Source organism: Colobus angolensis, unplaced genomic scaffold (assembly GCF_000951035.1).
Source record: "Colobus angolensis palliatus isolate OR3802 unplaced genomic scaffold, Cang.pa_1.0 Scaffold361, whole genome shotgun sequence".
Lineage (NCBI taxonomy): Eukaryota > Metazoa > Chordata > Mammalia > Primates > Cercopithecidae > Colobus > Colobus angolensis.
In genome coordinates this window covers 87233-105212 of record NW_012116944.1, presented here as the reverse complement: position 1 = coordinate 105212, position 17980 = coordinate 87233, and the positions used below count along the sequence as shown (strand labels likewise).

Below are 17980 nucleotides of genomic sequence, written 5' to 3'. Positions count from 1 at the left end.
TTTTTTGTATTTTTTAGTAGAGACAGGGTTTCACCGTGTTAGCCAGGATGGTCTCGATCTCCTGACCTCGTGATCTGCCCGTCTCGGCCTCCCAACTCTGATTCATTTTCTATGTGATTCAAAAGGCTGGATCATATAACCATCAAAACAAATACAGTCCAATGTCCAGAAACCTGAAAAGAAATTACCTTGGTTTTTGAAAGAATGGGGGCAGCTCGATCAAGCAACATTTCTACCACCTGCTCATGGCCACTCCTTGCTCCACAGTGCAGTGGTGTCAGACCATCCTGTTGAATGAAGGAAACATCACCAATTAAATTTGACAATAAATTCTATGAGTGCAGTGTACTTCTTCAAGACCCAGCATGGCACCCAACATGCTGTGGACAAGTGGGCTTCAAACATTTGCTCATTTATTTCATAAAATATTTTCTTATTTTAGGTTGAAAACTACATTTTTTCATAAGTTTAAGTAGCTGCAAAGTATGTAATTTCCCACAAGTCTGAATATCAACATTTAAATGTATAACTTTTCCACTACTGTTTTGAATAGCCAATAAAATCTAAGTACTACAAGAAATTTGATGCTCACCATTAACAAAAACACATGAATAAACTCTTTTTTTTTTTTTTTTGAGACGGAGTCTCGCTCTGTCGCCCAGGCTGGAGTGCAGTGGCTGGATCTCAGCTCACTGCAAGCTCCGTCTCCCGGGTTCACGCCATTCTCCTGCCTCAGCCTCCCGAGTAGCTGGGACTACAGGCGCCCGCCATCTCGCCCGGCTAGTTTTTTGTATTTTAGTAGAGACGGGGTTTCACCGTGTTAGCCAGGATGGTCTCGATCTCCTGACCTTGTGATCCGCCCGTCTCGGCCTCCCAAAGTGCTGGGATTACAGGCTTGAGCCACCGCGCCCGGCCATAAACTCTTAAATAGAAATCTGTAATAGAAATTCTACATTGGTTCTTTTTCCTCTTGAGTTTCTATTTCCATTCCATTTCCCCATACATAATTTTATCTTAATATAATTTTATGCTTGAAGGTTTTTTATTGATTACCACATATTTCTCTGCCATAAAATTATATCAGTTTAAATTTAAGAAAGGTTTAAATATTTCCTGACAACACATGCCTCTAAGTGTAAAAAATGAATCATTTAATCCAATCAATCAAAACAGCAAAAATATATAAAAAGTTTTGTGACCATTCCACAAAAACAATGTATTAAAAATTTCTCTTTTAATGAGATATGCTTTTTTCATGACTAGTTTATGTATCTGCTAATGCAGATTAGTTACTGCTAGAACGAGACAGGGCTCAGCATCAATATTAGCCCTGATTTTTGCTTTTATAGATATTAGTGTTGAGAAAGCTTGTTCACATAGACTGTTGTAGTAGAGTTACAAATTCTTTGAATTCCGTGTGAAAAATTACTTAATGATCTTTTTTTGTCTTAAAAATTTTCTTAAAAAATTTCTTCCAAAAGAAATAAATGGGATACATGTGCAGAACGTGTAGGTTTGTCACATAGGTATATGTGTGCCATGGTGGTTTGCTGTACCTATTGACCCATCCTCTAAGTTCCCTCCCCTCACCCCCCTGCCCCCAACAGGCCCTGGAGTGTGTTGTTCCCTTCTCTATGTCCATGTGTTCTCATCACTCAACTCCCACTTATGAGTGAGAACATGAGGTATTTGGTTTTCTGTTTCCGTGTTAGTTTGCTGAGGATGATGGCTTCCAGCTTCATCCATGTCCCTGAGAAGGACATGATCTCATTCTTTTTTATGGCTGCATAGTATTCCACGATGTAAATGTACCACATTTTCTTTCTCCAATCTATTGTTGATGGGCATTTTGGTTGGTTTCATGTCTTTGCTATTGTAAATAGTGCTGCAATAAACATATGTGTGCATATGTCTTTATAGTAGAATGATTTATATTCCTTTGGGTATATACCCAGTAACGGGATTGCTGGGTTAAATGGTATTTCTGGTTCTAGATCCTTGAGGAATTGCCATACTATGTTCCACAATGATTGAACTTTACATTCCCACCAACAGTGTAAAAGTGTTCCTGTTTCTCCACAGCCTCCCCAGCATCTATTGTTTCCTGACATTTTAATAACTACCATTCTGCCTGGTGTGAGATGGTATCTCATTGTGGTTTTGATTTGCATTTCTCTGATGATCAGTGATGTTGAACTTTTCTTCATATGTTTCTTGGCCGCATAAATGTCTTCTTTTGAGAAGTGTCTGTTCATATCCTTTGCCCACTTTTTGATGAGGTTTTTTCTTGTAAATTTGTTTAAGTTCTTTGTAGATTCTGGATATTAGCCCTTTGACAAATGGGTAGATTGCAGAAATTTTCTCCCATCCTGTAGGTTGCCTGTTGACTCTAATGGTAGTTTCTTTTGCTGTGCAGAAGCTCTTCTGTTTAATTAGATCTCATTTGTCAATTTTGGCTTTTGTTGCAATTGCTTTTGGCGTTTTTGTCATGAAATCTTTGCCCATGCCTATGTGCTGAATGCTATTGCTTAGGTTTTCTTCTAGGGTTTTTATGGTTTTGGGTTTTACATTTAAGTCTTTAATCCACCTTAAGCTAATTTTTGTATTAGATGTAAGGAAGGGGTCCAATTTCAGTTTTCTGCATATGGCTAGCCAGTTTTCCCAGCACCATTTACTGAACTGGAGATCCTTTCCCCATTGCTTGTTTTTGTCAGATTTATTGAAGATCAGATGGTTGCAGATTTCTGAGGTCTCTGTTCTGCTCCATTGGTCTATACGTCTGTTTTGGTACCAGTACCAGGCCATTTTGGTTACCGTAGCCTTGTAGTGTAGTTTGAAGTGAAGTAGCATGTTCTTTTTCTTTTTGCTTAGGATTTTCTTGGCTATATGGGGTTTCTTTGATTCCATATGAAATTTAAAATAGATTTTCTAATTCTGTGAAGAATGTCAATGGTAGTTTGATGGGAATAGCATTGAATCCATAAATTACTTTGGGCAGTACGGCCATTTTCATGATATTAATTCCTCCTATCCATGAAGATGGAATGTTTCTTCATTTGTTTGCATCCTCTCTTATATCCTTGAGCAGTGGTTTGTAGTTCTCCTTGCAGAGTTCCTTCACATCCCTTGTTAGCTGTATACCTATGTATTTTATTCTCTTTGCAGTGATTGTGAATGGGAGTTCATTCATTATTTGGCACTTATCAGTTTAAGGAGTTTTTGGGCTGAGATGGTGGAGTTTTGTATTTATAAAATCATGTCATCTGCAAACAGAGATAATTTGACTTCCTCTCTTCCTATTTGAGTATGCTTTATTTCTTTCTCTTGACTTATTGCTCTGGTCTGAACTTCCAATATTATGTTGAATAGGAGTGGTGAGACAGGGCATCCTTGTCTTGTACCAGTTTTCAAAGGGAATGCTTCCAGCTTTTGCCCATTCAATATGGTATTAGTTGTGGGTTTGTCATAAATAGCTCTTATTATGTTGAGGTATGTTCCATCAATCCCTAGTTTGTTGAGCGTTTTTAACATGAAGCGATGTTGAATTTTATCAAAGGCCTTTTCTGCATCTATTGAGATAATCATGTGGTTTTTGTCTTTGGTTCTGTTTATGTGATGGATTATGTTTATTGATTTGTGTAAGTTGAACCAGTCTTGCATCCCAGGGATGAAGCTGATTTCCTCGTGGCAGATACGTTTTTTGATGTGCTGGATTTGGTTTGCCAGTATTTTATTGAGGATTTTCTCATCAATGTTCATCAGGGATACTGGCCTATAGTTTTCTTTTTTTGTTGTGTCTCTTCTTGGTTTTGGTATCAGGATGATGCTGGCTTCATAAAATGAGTTAGGGAAGAGTCCCTCCTTTTTAATTGTTTGGAAGAGTTTCAGAAGGAATGATGCCAGCTCCTCTTTGTATTTCTGGTAGAATTCAGCTGTAAATCCATCTGGATCCTGGGCTTTTTTTGGTTGGTAGGCTATTAATTACTGCCTCAATTTCAGAACTCGTTATTGGTCTATTCAGGGATTCGACATCTTCCTGGTTAATCTTGAGAGGGTATATGTGTCCAGGAATTTATCCATTTTTTCTAGATTTTCCAGTTTATTTCCATAAAACTGTTTATAGTATTCACTGATAGTAGTTTGTATTTTTGTGGGGTCAGTGGTGATATCTCCTTTGTCATTTTTTATTGTCTCTTTGAGTCTTCTCTCTTTTCTTCATTAGTTTAGCTAGCGGTCCATCTATATTGTTCATTTTTACAAAAAAAAAAAAAAAACAGTTCCTGGGTTCATTGATTTTTTGGAGTGCTTTTCATGTCTCTATCTCTAACTCTTCTCTTAGTTATTTCTTGTTTTCTGCTAGCTTTTGGATTCATTTGTTCTTGCTTTTCTGGCTCTTTTGATTGTGATATTAGGGTGTCGATTTGAGATCTTTCAACCTTTCTGATGTGGGCATTTAGTGCTATAAAATTCCTTCTTAGCACTGCTTTAGCTGCATCCTAGAGATTCGGGTACTTTGCCTCTCTGTTCTCATTGGTTTCAAAGAACTTCCTGATTTCTGCCTTAATTTCATAATGTTTACCCAAGAGTCATTTAGGAGCTGGCTGTTCAATTTCCATGTAATTGTGTAGTTTTCAGTGAGTTTCTTAATCCTGAGTTCTAATTTCATTGCACTGTGGTCTGAGAGACCGTTTGTTATGATTTCAGTTCTTTTGCATTTGCCAAGGAGTGTTTTACTTCCAATCATATGATCGATTTTTGAGTAAGTGCCATGTGGCACTGAGAAGAATGTGTATTCTGTTGATTTGGGGTAGAAAGTTCTCTAGATGTCTAGTAAGTCCACTTTATCCAGAGCTGAATTCAAATCCTAACTATCCTTGTTAATTTGCTGTCTCATAGATCTGTCTAATACTGACAGTGGAGTGTTAAATTCTCCCACTATTATCGTGTGGGAGTCTAAGTCTCTTTATAGGTCTCAAAGAAATTGTTTTATGAATCTGGGCAATCTTTTATTGGGTGCATATATATTTGGAATAGTTAGCTCTTCTTTTGAATTGTTCCCTTTACCATTATGTAATATGCTTCTTTGTCTTTTTGGACCTTTGTTGATTTAAAGTCTGTTTTGTCAGAGACTAGGATTGGAAACCCTGCTATTTTTTTGCTTTCCATTTGCTTGGCAAATAATCCTCCATCCCTTTATTTTGAGCCTATGTGTGTGTCTTTGCATGTGAGATGGGCCTCCTGAATATAGCACACTGATGGGTCTTGACTCTTTATCCAATTTGCCAGTCTGTGTCTTTTAATTGTGGCCTTTAGCCCATTTACATTTAAGATTAGTATTGTTAGAGTGAATTTGATCCTGTCATCATACTGCTATTTGGTTATTTTGTACATTAGTTGATTCGTTTCTTCATAGTTTCATTGGTCTTTATATTCTGGTGTGTTTTTGCAGTGGCTGGTACTGATTTTTCCTTTCCATGTTTAGTACTTCCTTCAGGAGCTATTGAAAGGCAGGCCTGATGGTAATGAAATTCCTCAGCATTTGCTTGTCTGTAAAGGATTTTATTTCTCCTTCGCTTAAGAAGCTTAGTTTAGCTGGATATGAAATTCTGGGTTGAAAATTCTTTTCCTTATGAATGTTGAATATTGACCCCCAGTTTCTTGGCTTGTAGAGTTTCTGCTGAGAGGTCTGCTGTTAGTCTGATGGGCTTCCTTTGTAGGTGACCTGGCCTTTCTCTCTGGCTGCCCTTAACAGTTTTTCCTTCATTTAGACCTTGGAGAATCTGAATATTATGTGTCTCGGAGTTGATCTTCTCATGGAGCATCTTAATGGTGTTCTCTGTATTTCCTGAATTTGCATGTTGGCCTATTTTGCTAGGTTGGGTAAGTTCTCCTAGATAATACCCTGAAGTGTGTTTTCCAGCTTGTTTCCATTCTCCCTGTCTCCTTCTTGTACTCCAATAGTAGGTTCAGTCTTTTTTTTTTTTTTTTTTGAGACGGAGTCTCGCTCTGTCGCCCAGGCTGGAGTGCAGTGGCCGGATCTCAGCTCACTGCAAGCTCCGCCTCCTGGGTTTACGCCATTCTCCTGCCTCTACCTCCCGAGTAGCTGGGACTACAGGCGCCCGCCACCTCACCCGGCTAATTTTTTTGTATTTTTTTAGTTGAGACGGGGTTTCACTGTGTTAGCCAGGATGGTCTCGATCTCCTGACCTCGTGATCCGCCCGCCTCGGCCTCCCAAAGTGCTGGGATTACAGGCTTGAGCCACCGCGCCCGGCCAGGTTCAGTCTTTTTATGAAGTCCCATATTTCTTGAGGCTTTGTTCATACCTTTTCATTCTTATTTCTCTAGTCTTGTCTGCATGCCTTATTTCATCAAGGTGGTCTTCAAACTCTGATACCCTTTCTTCTGCTTGGTCGATTTGGCTATTGATACTTGTATATGCTTCGTGAAGTTCTCATGCTGTGTTTTTCAGCTCCATCAGGTTGTTTATGTTCCTCTTGCAGCTGGTTTTTCTAGCTAGCAATTCCTCTAACCTTCTATCAAGGTTCTTAGCTTCTTTGCATTGGTTTAGAATATGCTCCTTTAGCTTAGCATAGTTTTTTATTACTCATCTTCTGAAGCCTACTTCTGTCAATTCATCCATCCGATCCTCCATACTTCATGATCTTTCACCCAAAATTCTTCTCAATGATCCATCACAGGATAACTTTATTAGGTCTTTGATTTTTGTGGGCAGCAAAGGGTTTATCAGTTCACTAGAATCATGCAGTTCTCAGCAGAACACCAATATTTTGAATTCTTCTGTTTGTCCCCACTACCTCAGGAGTTTTTGCACCCTTGGGAAATGTGTGTGAGAGAGAGCTGGGCTTTTCTTAGTACTAGGGCAGAGCGAATATGTGTTAAAGGATAGGTGGGAAGGGAGACTCTGCAGGAAACTGAGGAAGTAGAGAGTTATTCACTTAAAACTAAGTGGTCCTAATCCTGCTGGAGAAGTTTTCACAAGTGTTCTTGGTTTATAAGTTCCTCAACTTGAAGATCCCTGAGACTGGTACTTAGTCGTATTTAAAAATACAACAAAATTTGATTCATTATGTTCATATAACTTTCTGGACTGTGTGAGCAGATCTTGAAAGTAAGCTTAATTATTCTAATGTATAAGCAACAAGGTACAATCCTATTTCTAAGCTACTAGCCAAATGTCAATAGTATTAATGTTATTTAAAAATAAAATTTTAATTGCAAATAGTACATGGCCTAATTTGAACATTCTTTGGAGCATGTTTATATCTTCTGCCTTTTATGTTGATTTAAAACATTTGCTTTTATAAGCCAAAGTAAAGCAGCCTTTCAAGTGAAAACAGCATTTTGCTAATAAAATAAAATAAAATCTGGAATCATACAAAAAATAATGTCCAAATGTCTACTTCATAATGTAAAACCTGAAAACATCTGATGGAGAAATAATATACAAAAATCACATCCACCTTCCACCACCTACACACAAAAAAATTTCATACAGACTGCAGTACAGTGATTATTTTTTATGAACTAAAAGGTCAAAATTGTTTCATTTTCTCTTCTGCAGATTCTAATAAGTAAAAAATGACAAAATATGCATAGACGTGTCTGTAAACCAAAAATAAAATTCTAAGGCCCCCCAACCATCTGAATGGACCCCTCCTCTCAGCCAAGAGCATTCCAAAATTAACCTGCAAAACTAGTTCAGGTGGTGATGGGTAGGGGAAGCCAGGCATGCCTCATTCTGCCCTCCTCCTTTTTGGAATTACTGCTAGAACAGACTCTGTAAGTCTGATAAGAAACATTTACAATCTATTCTCTCTGAAGCCCGGGAGGCTTCATCTGCATGATAAAACCTTGGTCCCCATAACCCCTTATCATAACCTAGATATTCCTTTGTATTGACAATAACTCTTTCAACCAGAATAACTCTTTCAATCAAAAAAATCTTTGAATCCGTTGACAACTTGGAAGATCCTCTGCTTCCATTGTCCTGCCTTTCCAGATGGAAGCAATGTACATCTTGCATATATTGATTGATGTCTCATGTCTCCCTAAAATGTATACAACCAAGCTGTACCCAAACCACCTTGGGCACAGATTCTCAGGATCCCCTAAGGGTTGCATCACGGGCCATTAGTCACTCATATTTGGCTCAGAATAAATGTATTCAAATATCTTACCAGGGTCTGACTCTTTTCATCAGTAATTTCAAACTATGGTCACACAGAAAAATGCACTCATTCATCCTTGAAAATTATCTTCCACAGAGCAAAATGCTGCATACTGAATGCAAAGTGTTTGGCTAAGAGCAAAATCTATCTCAACCATCAACTCCTTAATATTGTGAGGTATACTGTTTCACTGTTTCTTCTTACAGATACACATTTTTTTGTTGATTTTGCCTTTTTTTTTTTTTTTTTGAGATGGAGTCTCTCTTTACCTTCCAGGGTGGAGTACAATAGAGTGATCTCAGCTCACTGCAACCTCTGCCTTCTGGGTTCAAGTGATTCTTCTGCTTCAGCCTCCTGAGTAGCTGGGATTACAGGTGCCTGTCACCACGCCTGGCTAATTTTTGTATTTTTAGTAGAGACTGGGTTTCACCATGTTGGCCAAGCTGATCTTGAACTCCTGACCTCAGGTGATCTGCCTGCCTCAGCCTCCCAAAGTGCTGGGATTACAGGTGTGAGCCTTTGTGCCTGGCCTGATTTTTGTCTTTTCAAAAAAAGTTTTAATTATAAAAAATTTCAAACATATCGCAGATTAAAATGGACAGAATATTATAACGAATCTCTGGGTACCTAACTCAGCTTCAACAACTGTCACCCCATGCTCAGTCGAGACTTGTCTATATTCAGACCAAAAGTCAAACCCTTTTCTTGTATTATTTTGAAGCAAACTCAAGACAGCATATTATTATATCCTCATGATTAGTCCTATAAGAGTATATTTATTTGATAAATAGAGACTCCAAGGTTCAAAGAAGTGAAATTACTCATCCAAGGCTGCCGGCACCTAATTTAGAATGAGACTTGCACTATGAGTGCTGGCTCTACAAGACAATCAAGGCATGTCTTCAGGGGGTTACTAAGGCAAAGTCCCTGCGCTCACACTTGCAGCCACTCTTAGCCTTCCCTTAGCTACATTCAGAAGCTGCTACCTCTGATCTCTGATGTTTGTTTACTAACAACATGTGGCGTCTAAAGACTAAGTAGGGAAAGGTGACATTTCACCAGTGGAAGAGCTGTGAAGTGTTATCTTCTTTAGCCATTGTTCCTTTAATCACCTTGCTTCCATGACAAAGTCAGCTGTTTCCCCAAGGTACAACTCATCAGCTCTAGCTGAACTGCAAAGAGATACCTGAAGCACAACTCTTTCAACTGTAGTTTTCCTTGTAGTATTTTTAACACTGACTTCAAGTGTCAGTCTCCTTTGGATCATCTACAAATTCAATCTGGCTCTTTTCAAAGGCGTGTAGCTCTTCGAGTAGCCAAAATTGCCGCCGAAGGGATGCCTCATCAGGAAGCTGCACAAGATATCAACGATGCGACTGCCCGGCTGCACAGGCAGTGCTGCCCCGGCTGCTGGGACATTGACAGGTCAGTGGAAAACGAGTGCCTAGGGTGAACGTAAGATCTTTAATTAGCATCACAGTTCTTGCAGTCACGAAGACGGGCAAGACCAGCTGATCCACAGTGGGACTGAAAAGTACCTGCCATTTAATGATTCACACTTAATTCAGTTTAAAAAAAAAAAAAAGAGGAGGAAAATTAGCAGGCATTGGTTCTACTTCACTCCTACTTTTTGGTTAAAAAAATACATTTTGAACTACTTTCTTTGACTTTGAAGCTGGTGTGGCCTATCGCTCACTTTCCTGACACACGGTTCTGATTTAGGATGCCATTCTGTTCAAAATGATCTTCAGTAACTGTCATTCACAGTTACTCCTCAGTCAAGTCTAAATTCTTCGTTAGCATTCAAAGTCGTCTAAAATCAGTTCCTGCTATACTTGGTCCACCTTGGCCTTTCCTGATTCCCTTAACTTATAATGCAATTAACAAACTCTCTGCAGCTTCTGGTAAGTCCCTGTTTTTCTTGTTTTATTGTCTTGCCCACCCCACTTCATGTACCTGAGAGTTCCCTTCCCACTTCCTACAGGATCCTTACTATCTTAGAGCAGAGCATTTCTTTGAAACCTTTTCACAAATTAAATGGAATCTTTCTACCTTCCAGACTCCTTATTTTCTATACCTCTTTTGGGGGACCTGTAACTTTTTACCTAGTATTTTCTTTACCTGTGGGCATGCATGAACATTTCTCGTGACAAAGATCCTCTTCCTTGACTTAACTCTAGTCAAGCTTCTCTGAATTCTCTTCTCATCTAGACCCTGACTTTTGGCCTTCCATATGTTAGTGTCTGCTTAGTTCAGTTTTAGCAAGCCTCCTACTGGGTCAGTTTAATGAAAATCCCAACCCTTACTACTAGATCAAATTCCTTATTTCCCATCCTGCCTCTCTTATCAATCTGACCTGCCTTTGGCAATAATCTTGTCAAGCCAGTTTAGCCAGAATTGCCCCTACCTTTGACATTTCCTCCTTGTAATTTTCTATTTACTGACCTCACGCCTTACTCCTTGGCTATAAATTCCCACCCTTCCTTGCTGTATTCAGAGTTGAGCTAGATCTCTTAACCACTATAAAATTCGTTTGTAGTGCCCCCTTTAGATAAAGTCAGCTTTACTGTTTTCTTACAAGTATCATGAATAATTTTTTTATTTAACACTAGTTCATCTCTGAGGACAAGGTTACCAGCTTAAGGGATAAATGAATCTCACAGAGGAGGTAACTTAGTACTATGTCCATGAAAGTTGCCTAATAAAAATTACTGCATAAACGAATGAATGGAGTGAGTGAATGAATGTGTTTTCAGGCGAGTTAAAAAATATTTTCTAGTAAGTTGTTTAAAATTCTTTTCTTTGTTATCCTTTTTAAGAGCAGACTCATTTTGTCTACTTCAGTAGCGCTATTAAAATACCTTATTTTTCCAGAAAAGTAAAATTCTTAATAGAATAAGTGACTTGTAAATTGGGATTTAAGGATGTGACTAAGTCTCTTAGCTTTCAAAATTTGCTCTAAATAAGATTCCCTTTTTCTACTCGGAATACTAATAAGCGTAACAAAAGAGCTATGGTTGATACTGTGCTTTGCGATGCAGCACAGAACTGGCATATTCCTTTCCCTAAAATTAGATCCACGCTTTTTTTCGATGCAGAATAAGGATTCTTACTTGCTTCCAACTCCTAGAAATGTATAATTAATGAACAAAGTAACTTAGAATGAGATGTAGACCAAAAAGCAATTTTTCAACTGCATAGAATAGTGTTGATCTCCAGTTGAAAAATGCTAGACAAAGGCAATTTTGAGGGATTGAGAGGGGGGTGCCTCAAGAAAGGCAACATATGCAGTTGGACAAGAGAGAAGGAGAGGGATGCTGAGTTGCCATAGTAACATTACGGAAGGGAAATGAGATTGCATGGGGTTAGCAATATTTTCCAATTCCCTTGATTTTTAAAGCACTCACATAACAAACAAGTTTCCCTTGGGCAGAAGTCTAAAGCAACACAAACTGGCTAGTCGAGATCTCATATTTCGTTTTAGTGACAGTAACCTTATTAGTGAGGAGGGGAACTGCACGTTACTGGCTGGACAGAATGCTCTCATGTTAGCCTAGGAGCAAAACCTTGCACACACGAAGGTCAAAAGACTTTCAGGTCTGATTTTTCTGAAAAGCATGAAGCAGGATATTAAGGCATCACACCTAGGACTATGAAACCAGAATGTGTCTTTAGCAGGTCAAATTTGCTCAGTGTCACTGGAGTGACACAAATGCGTGGTTTGGGAAATCTTTTCAAGAAGAGACATACTATTTTGATTAGTATCCTTTAGGATAATCTTTCTTTCTTTTCTTTTTCACAAGCAAAATAAATAAATAAATACAAACCCCTCACTCTAGAGAAGGAAAAGGAATTCAAGCAGAGAGAACTCTGCAGATAGATCATGGCTATAGAACAGGATATAATCTTGAATTAAAAACTGAAAACAATGAAAAAAAATGTAGAGAGTCCTTCAGGAGAAGAGAGCTATGATGATAGTGAAAGATAAACTAAAGGGCATCACTTACAGTCTAATAACTAAGCTCTTTTCTTCCGTTTGTTTGTTTGTTTGTTTTTTTTTTAGACAAAATCTCGCTGTCACCCAGGCTGGAATGTAACGGCACAATCTCAGCTCACTGTCACCTCTGCCTCCTGGGTTCAAGCAACTCTCGTGCATCAGCCTCCCAAGTGGCTGGGATTACAGGCATGCCCCACCACTTCCAGTTATTTTTACATTTTTTATAGAGATGGGGTTTCACCCAGTTGGCTGGGCTGGTCTCAAACTCCTGGCCTCAAGCAATCCTCTCACGTCAGCCACCCAACATGCTAGGATTACAGGCATGAGCCACCACACCTGGCCAGCAAAGCTATTTCATATTGGCATTTTCACCAAAAATTTGGACTGTGTCCTCATTTTATTTATTTTTTTTTGTGTGTGTTAGGCAGTTATTGAGATAGCCTAAGAGGTGAAATAAAATTTTTTGAATGTCCTCTATGTTATAGGCTTATTACATTTGTGATCTTATTTAATCTTTACAGCAATTCTATGAGAAAAGCATCAGTAGTTACATTTATAGACAAGAAAACTGATCCAGGGGATTCATGTACCTACTCAAGGTCACATGGCAAGTACATAGAGTAAACCGATAGAATTAGAATTTACATTCAGGATTGCCTCCCTTTGAAGGACTGGGTTCCTTCTACTATGCCAAGCAACCTCTTCAAAAAATATAAGCAGTCAATGTTCTATTTAAGATCAAGAGTTCATTTCTGCCATTTATATATAGGAGGGAAAATGTATTAATTAGCTTCCTTGTTCTACTGTTATACCATCTACATGTTTACATGAAAATAAGGTAAAATCCTCTTGTGTCCTCTCTACTTGGAAAACTACAGCCTTCATTCTGTGACTAGAACACACTCTTACGTTATTAGTATTGTAATTTTCCACTCTGTTCTTTGTGTTTATTGTCTCTCCTTGCTTGTCTCCTTTTGGGTTGAGAATTATTTAGTATTCTAATCATTGAAACATCATCTATATCATTGGCTATCTTCTGATTTTTTTAGCTAAATTTTTTTGGGGGGGATAGTTGTTTTATAAATTAAAATGTGTATCTTTAACTTACTAGTGTGAATATTATAATATTACAAATTGTAATTCCTATAATGTAATAATTGTATATTATATATATTATATACAATATAGTGTATATAGTATATATTATATATAATATTATATATGATATAGAGTATATAGTACATATTATATATAATATAGAGGATATAGTATATATCTAGACAGTATTTATTTTAATATATAGTATATATTATATATGATGTGTGGTAATATATAGTATTATATACATAACATTATATATACTATGTAATATAGTATATATAATATACTATATTACTAATATAGTAAATTATAGGATAATAAATTATAGTATAATATAGTATAACAATATATAATATATAACATACTATATAACATATAATATATAACATACTATATAATATAATATATACTGTTTATACTCAAAATACATACATAGTATATAATATATACACTATATACAATCAAAAGCAAAAGTCAGTATATATTATATTATATACAGTATATATAATATAGTATAACATAGCATAATATAGTATAATATACTATAAGATACTATATTATATAGTATATATAATACATAGTATTCATTATATAAATAATATATTATAAAGTAATATTAATATTACATATATAGTGACTTAATATTATACCACTTTATGTATAATGAGAATTTTGCAATATTATAATTCTATTTACACTATTAGTTGTATCTTTTGTGCTATATATTTTATTTCTACATACTATTATATATTATAGCCCTCATAATAGATTGATATTTTTGCTTCAACAATTGACTTTTAAAGAATTTAAGAAGAATAATATTTTATTGTATCCACATGCTTACTACTTCTAGCTCTTCTTTCCTTTACGTAGATCCAGTTTTCTTTTTGGTATCATTTCCCTTAGATGGAAGAAATTTCTTCAGTATTTTAGTTAGTATGGGACTAACGGTAACAAGTTATGTCAGCTTTTGCTTGTATGAAACAGTCTTTGTTTTGCTTTTAGTACATAAATATAATTTTTAGTAGATATAAATATATTTTTACTAAAATTTATATCAATCTATATAAATAGATGCTAGATATTTTTCATTCAGCACTTTAAAGGTGGCCCATCATTTTCTGACTGTCAGTGTTTCTGATGAGAAGTCAGATAACATTCTTATAATTGTTTTTCCCATTCATGAAATGTCTTTTTCTCTGGCTACTTAAATTTTGTTTTTCTTTTTGATTTTTTGTGTGATATGACTCTGTGTGGTTTTCTTTGTATTTATTCTCTTTGGGGTATGCTAAGTTTCTTTGATTTGAGGCCTTCAGTTTATGATCAAATTTGAAAGTAAATATAACCTTATTTTATGCCCCATTCTCTTTCTCCTTTGCCTCTTGGACTACATTGTACAGATTTAGTCAACTTGTTATTATTCCACAGGTCACTGACATAGCTGTGTATTTTATTTTTAATCTTTTTTTCTTTCTGTGCTTTAGTATGGATGATTTTTATGACTTGTGTTTAAGTCCTCCAATTTTTTTCTTCCTCTGTATTCAATCTGTTATTTATCCCATCTAATGATTTTTAAAGTATTTCTGATATTGTGTTTTTCAATCTTAGGATTTCCTTCTGGTTCTTTTCCCCCCATTATACTTTTTTTCCCCTATAGCTTAACATATTTACCTTAGTTATTTTAAATTCAGCAAATTTCAACAGTGGAGTCATCTGTGGGTTTGTTTCTATTACCTAACTTTTCTTTTGATTGTAAGTCACATTTTCCAGTTGACTTTATTTAGTAATTTTAAAATTACATAGTGGGTATTTTGTATGATATGTTATAAATAATTTGGAACTTACAGCAGCTTGGTTTTGTCCAGACCTGATGATTTTTCTCAGCAGAAGGCTTAGTCCAATGCAAGCTATTCCATCATAACTTAATGCCAGAACTCTCATACATTTGAATGAAAACAGGATACGTGACCTCTGCGTATTATGCCATCATGGTTTGTATTTGTTTCTATCATGCACCACTTATGAATATTTCTTCTATGAATACATGAGAGAATTCTTGACTTTCCAGTTGGTAGATATTGAATAACCTAATATAAAATATGATTTCGGTCAGGCACAGTGGCTCATATCTGTAATCCCAGAACTTTGGGAGGCTGAGGAGGGTGGATCACGAGGTCAAGAGTTCGAGACCAGCCGGGCCAATATGGTGAAACCCCATCTCTACTAAAAATATAAAAATTAGCTGGGCGAGGTGGCATGTGCCTGTAATCCCAGCTACTCAGGAGACTGAGGCACGAGAATCACTTGAACCCAGGAGGCGGAGGTTGCAGTGAGCCAAGATTGTGCCACTACACTCCAGCCTGGGTGACAGAGTAAGACTCTGTCTCAAAAAAATAAAATAAAATAAAATAAAATAAAATAAATAAAATAAATAAATAAATAAATAAATGATTTCAAACATAAAAGATGTTTTTATATGCTTCTTATGTTACATGTTTGAAACAATTTAATATTCACAATTTACAAAACACTAATAATTTCTTTTATCTTTATCTTTCCTTTGAGGAAGGAGGGTAATTAAAGATGGTTGTAGTTGACAGCTATAGAGTAATTTTGTGCCTAACTGATGAAGAGCTATTAAAAAAAAAAAATTAGATGTGAGCATTACTAACATACATTAAGACAAAGTAGGAGAAAAAGCAGACAAGATTCTGACCATTAGCACTTGGAACCACATAGCAATTAACTAAAATAAAACTGTCCTGAGCCTATTTTGTAGACTCTTCAACAGAACGAGGCATATGACATTTATTAGGTTGGTGCAACAATAATTGTGATTTTTGCCATAATACTTTTAGATGTCTAATTTGGCAAGGGAAATGAGGTTTACAATGTAGTGTATAAACATTAGGAGAGGGAGAAAAATAGAACAAAAGATGCTCCCTCCATGTTCTCAAAATGCTTTGCAACTGTAAAAAACATTCTTTCCTTCAAAGATACTCTCTCGCGTTTTGAAGGCTAGTGGCATTTCTTGATTACTGGTCCTTCTTTTAATCTAAATAAATATTTCCAATTAACTTGTAATCTTTTTGACAAAAATGAAAAAATTGATATATTTTTATATGACATGAAGAAACATTTTCAGGCTAGTTTCAACTAATGTAGAATCCCAGGGTCTTCTTCACTATTTCTCATGTTCTTGTCAACATATCTATTTTAGAACTCAAGGAGGAAGTATTGTTTTAGAATTTCTTTTTCAGAGAGACTATTCTACGACTTTGAAATATTTAATATTTTATTCAAGGATTTATTTTTAACTTTGGACAATCACATTCCTGGAAATATAATCAAAAGCAAAAGTCAGTATCAATAATTCTTTTTTCTTAGTATTTAACCTGAGAAACAGAACCAGTTACACTTCTGGGAAAGCATGGGCTGATATAATAGTACATCCAAGTGTCCCCTGACACCTTCCCAGGCAGTAAAAATTTAACAATTGACAGACTGGAAGTGCCTTGAAAACACTTCATCTACCTGAGCATAAACACTTCCTTATTCTTGTACATAAACCGGATGCCATTAACTTCAGTGGAAAAATTACATTACCATAGGACCAGTATAAAGTCAAGTAAACTAAGATGTTTTGACAAATGTAATATTAAGAAGTATATCTTCTTAGGCATTTAACATGCACCAGGAAGTTTGCTAAGTATGCTAAGTGTGACAGACACTAAGATGACCATGCGCATCTTAGAGTTAAGGTGTAGCTTTACAAGTAATGCTGTGGTAATGGGATTCTCTGAGGATGCAGGCGGTGGCAACCTGCTAGGAAGGCTAGAAGTTGGGAGGGGCACAGTTAGAGTAACATTCTGGCAATCAGAGTATTGTTATTACCAACACTACTGGGGATTCTGCATCTTCTCTGAAGCACTAAATACAAGTATAACTGCTTTTATTATTAGATGAAGAGGAGTCAGTAAAAAGAGATAGAGAACTCAAGTCTCAAAATGGTTCTGATTTAGGGTCTATATTACGTCTCTGATTGGTCAGTGAATTGATGCAGAGCAAACTAAAAATGACAAGAGACCAACCATTGCAAAGTATCTTCCTTCAACATGTACCAAATAATCATGCTAGCTTTAAAGAGGGGAAGAATTCGGTGGAAAGAAATAGGAGGCCATTCTTAGCAAAACATTTTAGTCTATAAAGAAACGAAGCCATTGTGATCTTGTTGAAAAAATGAACTACATAAATCATTTTAAAATTAGAAATCTGCATGTAGACGAGACTGACAAATATGCCTTGATAGGTGTTTCTATCTCAGCACATGTCCCACCACTATGACAGAGATCCTCTATATACTTACTCTTGGCTATCAACAGGACCGTGAGTTAACAAGCCAGTTGATATTAATTAGCATTATGGGGCTGGGAAAATGGGAAAGACTTTCCTGAAATGAGCTAAACAGAAACCTGAAGGGTCTGGGGGCCGGGGGCGGTGGCTCACGCCTGTAATCTCAGCACTTTGGGAGGCTGAGGCAGGCAAATCACGAGGTCAAGAGATCAAGACCACCCTGGTTAACATGGTGAAATCCTCTCTCTACTAAAAATACAAAAATCAGCCGGGCATGGTGGTGGGTGCCTGTAGTCCCGGCTACTCAGGAGGCTGAGGCAGGAGAATCGCTTGAACCCA

The 17980-nt window shown here is 36.6% G+C and overlaps 1 protein-coding gene across 1 annotated transcript in view; it reads right to left on the bottom strand.

Annotated features, from left to right (window-relative positions):
• The window catches only part of ANK3 (ankyrin 3, node of Ranvier (ankyrin G)), a 272063-nt gene that overhangs the window by 189397 nt on the left and 64686 nt on the right, over window positions 1–17980 (bottom strand). Inside the window, exon 9 of the mRNA XM_011953463.1 lies at window positions 189–287. Within this exon, the coding sequence (XP_011808853.1) occupies window positions 189–287 (99 nt within the window). The remainder of the gene's footprint in view (window positions 1–188; window positions 288–17980) is intronic.